The 8,540-nt window shown below is 64.2% G+C and overlaps 1 protein-coding gene across 1 annotated transcript; it reads right to left on the bottom strand.

The window, feature by feature from the left end:
- Positions 1-121: 121 nt before the first annotated feature.
- P2RX2 (purinergic receptor P2X 2) lies at positions 122-5,754 on the bottom strand. The gene is made up of 12 exons (XM_088532246.1): positions 5,627-5,754; positions 4,685-4,820; positions 3,401-3,472; positions 3,183-3,258; positions 3,019-3,112; positions 2,686-2,766; positions 1,065-1,203; positions 826-956; positions 641-731; positions 445-510; positions 294-371; positions 122-187 (listed from the first exon to the last, which is right to left on the bottom strand). The coding sequence occupies exons 1-12, from the start codon at positions 5,752-5,754 to the stop codon at positions 122-124; spliced, it is 1,158 nt and encodes a 385-aa protein (XP_088388372.1).
- Positions 5,755-8,540: the final 2,786 nt, after the last annotated feature.

The raw sequence follows: 8,540 nt of genomic DNA, 5'->3' as shown, positions 1-8,540 counted from the left end.
CTGCCTGGAGCTGCTTGTTGGAGGGGAGAGAAGGGGACGTGGCTCCTAGGGGATCGCGGCAGCACCAGGAGAGCAGATACCCCTGTGTCCCAGACAGCTTCGTGGTGGGAGAGCAGCTGCCTCAGCGCAGGGCTGGCTCCCCATCGCCGCAGCCTGGCCCCGCGGCTCCCTCCAGCTGGGGCTCTGCCTGCAACAGGGACACAGTAACGAGGACTACCTGCAGCGGGGACATGGGCACTTGGTCCCTGCAGGCCAGCCCTGGCGGCGGCTCCCAGGCCGGGCACTCTCGATACCTCCTCAAATTTGCGGCTGCTGTACACCCGCTGCTTGTTCATGCAGCTCAGCAAGATCCAGTCGCAGAGGAAGGAGCCCTGCGCCGGGGCAGCGGGACGTGGGGGCCGGGCGCTCACGAGCGGTCCCAGCTCTGCCCCCACCAGCACTCACCAGTCCCAGCGAGGTCAGGGCTGTGGCCACGTTGATGGCAGTAGGGACCAGGCTGAACTTCCCTGCCTGGCACCAGGGACAGGCTCAGTTAGGAAGGAGGCTCCCCCTCGTGCAGGGGCAGCCAGGAAGGAGGCTGAGCCCCCCGTGAGGCCGCCGTGGGAACACGTGCCCCTCGCCAGCCCCTGTGCCCTCCCACCTGGCCCTGCACCATCACATCGATGCGGATCCCGTAGGCCTTGATCAGCACCCGCCGGGGGGTGCCCTTCCAGCTGTAATCCTTGACAAACCTGTGGGGGACACAAGGGCCCGGCGGTGGCAGCGTTGGGCATGGAGGAGGATGCGGGGCAGTGTGTGCCGCTGCACCTGGGGCAGGACCGTCACCTGTAGTTGTAGCCCGGGGCAGCTGAGGCCGCTTTGGCGTCGAGGCGGCGGAAGGAATAGCGGGGCCGGCACTCGGTGCCGGGCAGGTCTAGGTTACAGTCCCAGCTGATGATGATGCCGATGATGCCGCCCTGTGGGAGGAAGCAGTGGGGCTGGCACAGCGCCCACCTGGTGCCCCACAGCCTCCCTCGTGCCACCTGCCGGGTCCCGCAGCCACAAGGTGCCCCGGCACACGGCACCTTCTCGGCCAGCTCCGCGAAGTCCTCTCCGGCCTGCTCCACGATGAAGCCCAGCTTGAAGATGGGGCAGTAGAGGCCGGAGGTGGCGTTGAAGGTGCAGCTCTTCAAGTAGCTTCTCTCAGCAGTCAGGATGTTGCTCCTGCGGAGAGAAGCGCCGAGCCCTGGTGCGCAGCAGCACAGCCCCTCGCGTCTCTGCCTCGTGCCTTGATGCTCCCCAACCACGCATTAAACCCCAGCTCCGCTGCCGATCCCATCCGTATGCAACCAACGGAGTAAGGGTCTTCATTTTGGTGGGTATTTGTTGGGTTATCTGGGATCGGAAAGCACCAGGGGGCATTCAGATCATGACCGTAGTGGTATGCAAGCACGGGGCCATGAACCAGAACTGCCGCACGCCCAGCCATGAGCGTACAATTATCTGAAACCGTCGTGATATTGAGGGACACAGTCAGCTTCAGAGGAATTGCCTCCAAGGCACTAGCCTTGCCGGTGCTTTTTGGATAGTCCGCACGCACGGGCTGGTTTGTAAGGTTCCAGGCCAGATAAACTGCCCCACGGGACCACCCGCTTCCAAGGGCCACAAGGAGTAGGGAGGGTGCCTGAAAGCAGCTGCGTGGAAGGGGTGCAGGAGCCGAGAGCCATGAGGTAGAGCGTGCCACCAAGGTGGGACGAAATACCAGCATGAGAGATTCCTTTGGAATGGAATTCCTTTGGGTTGGTGCACTGTAATTCCTATGAGAAACACGAGCCAACAGCAACGAAGAGAGTTGCCCCAGCACACGCGGCTGCTGGAAGAAGCCACTGGGAAGCGGCTGTGTTTCCTCCCCTGAGGGGTCAATATGAAGGTTGTCCGGGAAGCGAAAGCTGCTCCGGATCCTCTGGGGCCAAAAGGGTGGTTAAAGTCACAGGCAGCCCCCAGGGCTACGGATGCAACAGGGACTTTGCCCCAGCGATGCTGGCCTTGCCGTCACTGTCGCTTCCCGGGTCGGGTCCCTGCTGGTGGGATGGCCTCAGCGCGCAGGAGGATCAGCATCACCGCCGGCCCCGCACAGCTCTGACGGGAGCTGCCCGGGACACGGCAGCGCGGCCGGGGCGAGGGGCTGCCGGCTGTGCACCCACTCTGTGCCATCCGCCTGTGCCTCCGCGGTCATTAACCAACACCGCGCTGTCACTAGCCCAAAGAGCAAAGGGTGAGCCCAGCTGCTCTGGGATTCTTGGCTCAGCGGGGGAGCGCAGGCCGCTCTTGTAGCACCTTAACCCTGTTCTCCCCAAGGCATACCTCAAGGCTGAGCCCTGGTGACCAGTTTCCCTTGGCGCTGCCCCGCTCCTGCCCCGGGCCCCGTCGCGTGTGGAGCGTCCTGCCTGCTGCACACACACTCCTCTGGCGCTTCGTTCTCGTGGGCAGAGGCTCTGCCTCCCAGTCCTGCATTCTCCAGGCCCCGCACGCCCTCCCAGACCGCATGTGTGAGTACAGGGACAGGCCAGTCCCCTTGTCCCCACCGTGCCGCAGACCTGGCTGCACGGTGCTATGGGGCAGCCCGGTGCTATGGGGCAGCCCGGAGCAGGACACGGCCCCCGCTGCCTGGCCTGGCCCCGCACCCCGCAGTGTCCCCGCACTCACCTGGAGAAGCCGAAGCGGGGGAAGCGGATGCTGTTCTTGACGAGGATGGTGAACTGCGCTGCCATCTGCGCCAGGGACTCGCTGCGGAGAGACCTGAGCGCGGCCGCTCGCGGAGCAGCAGCGCCCGCTGGCACTGCCAGTGCCAGCCACCCCTGGCGGGGCTGCGTCCCATTGCTGCAGGGGCCGAGCCCCACAAGAGCCCCCCCAAGACGTCCCACCCTGAGCATCCCTTCGTGTCCAGCGGGACACGGCACTGCCAGAATTTAGGGACCTGCTCCATCCTGCCAAAGGACGATCCTCCCCGCTGCCTAGTTCCCTCCCTGGTGCTGGTACCTGACACTGCTTCCATCTACAGGGCACCAAGCCAGGATCTCGCAGCTCTTGCCGGGGCCGGCAGTGCTGGGCACACAGCGCCCTGTCTTCTCCCCTGCGAGGCCGGGCGCTCTGTGACGCGCTGTGCAGGGCAGAGCGCCGCTCGCTGCCCGGCCGCGGCTCACCGTGGCCCAGCACGTCCATGTCCCCAGCGGGGCAGTTCTGGTCGGAGCTACACGCGGCACCTGGGACTGTCAGACTCTGCAGGGTTGCAGGGGACATGGCCAGGTCATGCGCCTGGTAGAAGCCCATGGTGGCTACAGAGGGACCGGGGCACCTTGTGCGCTGCCTCATACCCACCTACCCCTGTAACCCACATCCGCACAGCCCGGGCCCTCCTCACCTCGGGGCAAGTGTCCATCATCTGGGCAGGGCTGATCTCCACTCTGGTGATGATGCTGAAGGTGCTGCCGCCCTACGAAGCCACCAGAAGAGCTGAGGGCCACAAGGGTGTTGACATGGCAGTGACAGCCCATGTGTGCACCTATGCTCGCACCATGGCACGTCCACGTTGTGACAGGGCACAGGCGTGGAAATCACCCACTGCAGCACTTCACCAAACCCAGAGCTGATCCTGCAGCAACGCCCCAGGGAGCCCTGCTGTACCCTGCACCCAGCAGGCTTGAGCCAACCTCAGCCCTTGGGAGACAGCAAAATGCTGATGGCAACGGCAGTGACAGGAAGAACCTCCAGGACTGTGCCTCACCCACGCCAGTGTCACCACTGTCCCCCCAATCTTCTGCATCCTGGGAGCTCCCAGCTGCTTCAGTGCAAGAGCAAGGAAGATTTTGCCTTCAAGGTCAGTTTTCCACAATATCTTGCTCTAATATGGCCCTCACTATTGCCATCATGAGGGGACTCATCGGGCTCAGCATCTCCATGACAGACTTTCTGTGACCCTGGAAGTCCCCCAGACTCTCCCAGAGAGGCCGTCAGCCCCTCTCCCCTCCTGGACAGATAATGCTAAATGGGGCTGCAAGCCTCGGCTGGACCCTTGACTTAGCCCGATCATTGAGCCCAGTGTCAGACACTGGTTACTCCTGCCAGCTCTCGCGTGCAGAGTCTGGCAAGGCTCAGTGTCACCCCAGCCTTTGAGGGACACGAAGATGATCCCCCGCTGCTCCAAAGAGTTGCAGCTGGTAACAACTGCATGGGCAAACGACAAGGTGAACATCAGCCCTTCCCTGCCCTTGTCTGAGAATCCCCTCTTCTATCCTGGGGTCCTAAACCACAGAGGCCCAAGGCTGCCCATGCAGGGAGGCAGCACCTGGCTGGGTCAGGCCACGGGTCTCTGCCAGGGCTCTGTGCCAGGCCCCAAGACCCCTTGCCTCCCCACAGCACCAGGAATACAACCAGAAATACCCAGCCCCGGGCTAGGGCTAAGGAGAGCCAAGGAGCCAAGGACAGAGCTGGGACTGGAGCAGGGGCCGCAGGAGTCCCCATGCAGGCAGCATTCACCCCAGAGCAGGCAGCATCACATAGCACAATCTAACCATCTCTGGGGACATCTGGGGCACTTTGCAAGTCCTTGGAGGAAGACACAGTCCTTGACCCAGGGCCACGGCACCCGCGCACTGTGGTAAGGGAGGCAGGAGGAGGCAAGGGGACAGCAGGGCCAGCGCCTCACCTCGGGGGGGGCCACGTAGTCCCCAACATCCCACACCTTGCTTGGTGACTCTGTCACACCCTTGACTTTGGTGATGACAGAGCTCTCCGGGCTTGTCTCACACTCCTGGTAGCCCTTCTGGAGGATGAACACGTACCTGGGGGGGAAGAAGGGGAGAAGGGGCCACCAGCGGCTGGGAAATGTGCACTCTGCTGCCATCGGAGGTTACGTGACAGCAGCAGGCAGTGCGGGAGGGCTCTGCTGGGGCAGGTTGTTCACCGGCCACGTCACCTATCGCATGCAAACCCCTGGACCCCCATTACCTGGCCCTGAGCAGCTTCTGGAGAGCGCCAGCTCCGCCACGGCTGCGCTGCGGCCCGGGAAGGGACCGCACCAGGGCACGGACCAGCACACAGCCCACTCCGGCCGCCGGCAGCACATTGCGGAGCCCAGGGGAGGTGACGGCATTGCCCAGGCAGGGAGGGGATGGGGACAGGGCCGGGTCCTTGCTGCCAACCGGGAGCGAGGGCAAACAACCCTTGCCATGCGGCTCTGCCCAGCCAAGCAGGGGCAGCCCAGCAGCACCAGCCGTCCCAGCCTGGTGGCCAGGACGTCCTCCCAATGCCAGGTCACATCGCCCAGGCAGGGCAGGACCTGGGGCTGCAGGAAGCCCGGGCAGGGCTCTGCAACACTGGGCACTGCTCATCCCACACAGCTGCCCAGATCCCCAAGCATCCAGCCCCGGAACGCATCTCATGCTGCTTGCAGGATTCCCGACACCTGGGAACGGTCCCTCAGGGAGTCTCAGACAGATGCATGCAAGAAGCCAGTCCCCGAAACCAGGGTGCGAAGTGGCTGGGGCAGTGGCACAGGAGACAGGGAGACCCCAGCAGGGCAGGGCTCTGTGCCCCTGCTCTGAGCACGACAGCTTCCCCAGGAATCCCCCTGGCACCCTGCACTCACCCAACAAAGTAGAGCAGGACGAGGAGCTGCAGCATTCGGTACACGGCACCCAGGCGCCAGTCACGCACCACAAGCACCTGCGGCGTGGAGTAGCTGCAGAGCAGCTGCAGGCAGCACTGGGCGCCCATGGTGCCGTGCTCGGTGTAGCAGCGCCCACAGGCGCCCGCCCTCCCGGGCCCCGGAGCCGCCGCACAGCACGGGGAGGAGGAGACGCAGCACAGGGGACTGTAAGAAGGGCTGGGGAGCAGGCGCAGGACGGCTGCTTCCACGTTAGAGGGGAGGGAAAGGGGTGATGCAGGCACAGGAGCAAGCAAGGAGTGGCAGAGCTGTGTGCAGGGCTCGTGGTCACAGGATGGGGGTTGGAGCAGCTAAGAGACAATTCTTGCGTGTCCGCTAGCCCTGGGCTCATGACACTTGCTCCAGCGCGGCTGGTGGAGGCACGAGCGGGTGCAGACAGCAGGACAGGAGTGTCCAGCCAACAGGGCCACGAGAAGATCCTGGGGCGACCAGGCAGGGCCAAAGCCCAGCAGCCCGAATCCGAGCAGGGGGTGCCAGCCTGGGAACCCCGGTGCAGGGGTCCAGGCTGGAGGGCGTCGCGAGGCAGCAGCTGCTGCTCCTGCCACCGCCAATGCTGGCCAGTGACAGCGTGAGCAGAGCAGAGGCTGCTGCTCCTGGGGTGGGGGCCGGGCACAGGGTGAGGAGGGGGCGTTGTGTCCCTGTCCCCCACAGCCCACAGCTGTCTCAGCCATTTGGGTGCCACTCGGCTCCCAGTGCAGGGACACACGGAGCTGCCAGCGACAGCGGGCGCCTGGCGGCAGGGCAGGCTCTGGGGCTGCAGGCCGGGAAAGCCGCTGCAGGGGGTTGCGTTTAGGGAAGCATCTCCTGTCCCACCGCTGCCGGCCTGTGCGGAAAGGCCCTGGGGGGCAGAGTGTCCCAGCCAGGACAGGGCAGGGGGTCCCGGCCTTTCCTGGAGGGCCAGGAGAGATGGGGAGACACATCCCGGGCACCAGGGGCAGGAGCAGAGCTGCTCTGCTGGACACCAACGCGCAGCAACCAGCAGGCAGCCGAGGGACACGTGGCCCTGCTCTCACCGCTGGGCTCCATGCCCAGGGGACACCGAGGGAACCCGCTGTGGCCTTGTGCAGCTCAGGGGCACCCACCCGCCACGGCCCTGGCAGCAGGAGCAGCCTCCAGGCCTCGCAAGGGCCACCATAGGCCCCGTGGGCAGCAGGGACCTGCAGGTGCTGCCAGCACAGCTGCAGGACACGGCGCTCGCGCCGCAGCCTCCCCTCATGGCACACACAGAGAACACACAACACAGGTTTCCAGAATTGAACTTTTATTGTATGCAGGGGCAGCTCACAAGCGGCAGCTGCTCCCTCGGGGAGCATCCAGCCTGGAGCCTTAGCGGATGCTCCCTGTTTCACAGAGGTCAGACCACTCCGAGGGAGGGTTTCGAATCCCTGGAGTGGCCGAGCTCCTGCCGGGAACTGGCCAGGGCACGGGTGACACAGAGCCGCAGGACGGAGCTGGTGTCAGCGCTCAAGAATAGGCTGCGTGGCCTGAAAGGGCCCCGAGGAGCCTGGGAACAGGCCGTGCTCATGCTGCAGAGGAAGGCAAAAAACCCCTGGGCACCAGGGCCAATGTGTGCCAGGGGAAAATTCCTTCCTGACCCCAAAGCTGGCGATCGGCTGCTCCCTGAGCATGCGAGCACGGCCGCCTCCCGGCCACGGCTGGCAGGGTTCCCCCGCCAGCGACACCAGCGCTGCCCGCCCTGGCTGCTCCCCTCCGGCCTCCTGGCCGCATCACGGCCCTGGCCACGCTCCAGCTCCAGGCACTTGGGCTCCTCGCAGCTCCTCTCAAAGGGAGCCCCAAGGAGCTTCCAGAGCCCTCCCCAAGTAGCTCCGCCTTCCCAAGGAGGCCGCCATCCCTAGCAGGCCTTGGGCCTCTCCCTCTTGGACACCCCCATGGTTTACGCCACTGGAAGGGAGTCTCCATCCCTTGGGAGAGCTCCCTTCCACCCCCCACACCCACTGAACCCCCTCCCTGGGGCATCCTTGGAAAAGCGGAGCTTTCCCTCCCCACAAATTCCCTCCCTCCCCACAAATTCCCCGTTACCAGTTGTTAGCAGGATGACGTTGTCCACGAGGCCGTTCTCTTCACAGGAAGCCTCCTGGGATTTCTCCCAGGCAGCAACCTGACTTCCCGCGTGGATCCTGGTCCCAAGGAGGCTGATGATGACACTGCTGTCAGTGGTGCAGCTCCACCGCAGAAAGCTCTTGCCGTTGGATGCACCCAGGACTTACCGTGGAGATCCATGGAGTTGGATTTGCTTCTGCTGGGAGCAGCTCCATGCCCAGCAGCTGGCCAGGGCTCCCGCCTGGCTGGGGCCGGCACCACGTTACCTGGGAGAAAATTCCAGAGGTATCAGGTGCTCCTCCCCTGCCAGCCCCTCAAATCCCACCCGCCTCTCCCCGCTACACCTGGCCCAGGGGCCAGCCCGCGCCCTCCTGGCTCTGTCCAGGGCCTGCCCTGTGCGTGGCCCGAGACAGGCACGGGAGTGCAGCGAGCGCTGCCTTTTATCCTGTCCCGCCGTGATGTCACTGTGACAGTGCTGTGACATCGGGCTCCGGGATTCTTGTGGCTACGTCACCGGGGCCACCTGGAAACAAGCGTCAACAGAGAATTATGGAGTCATAATGGTTGAAAAGGACCTTCAAGATCGAGTCCAACTGTAAATCCTTCTACAACATCCTGCTAAGCCATGTCCCTAAGTGCCTCATCCACACGTTTATGTAACACTGCTAGGGATGGTGACTCCACCACTGCCCCGGGCAGCTGATCCCAATGCTTCACCACTCCTTCCGTGTGGAAATTTGTGCTAATGTCTAAGCTGAACCTCCCTTGGCCCAAC

This window comes from Tinamus guttatus, unplaced genomic scaffold, assembly GCF_059628265.1.
Source record: "Tinamus guttatus ecotype Peru unplaced genomic scaffold, ASM5962826v1 Tinamus_guttatus_pri_ptg000459l, whole genome shotgun sequence".
Taxonomy (NCBI): domain Eukaryota; kingdom Metazoa; phylum Chordata; class Aves; order Tinamiformes; family Tinamidae; genus Tinamus; species Tinamus guttatus.
Note: the sequence above shows the minus strand (reverse complement) of the source record. Positions and strands in the feature narration are given on the sequence as shown.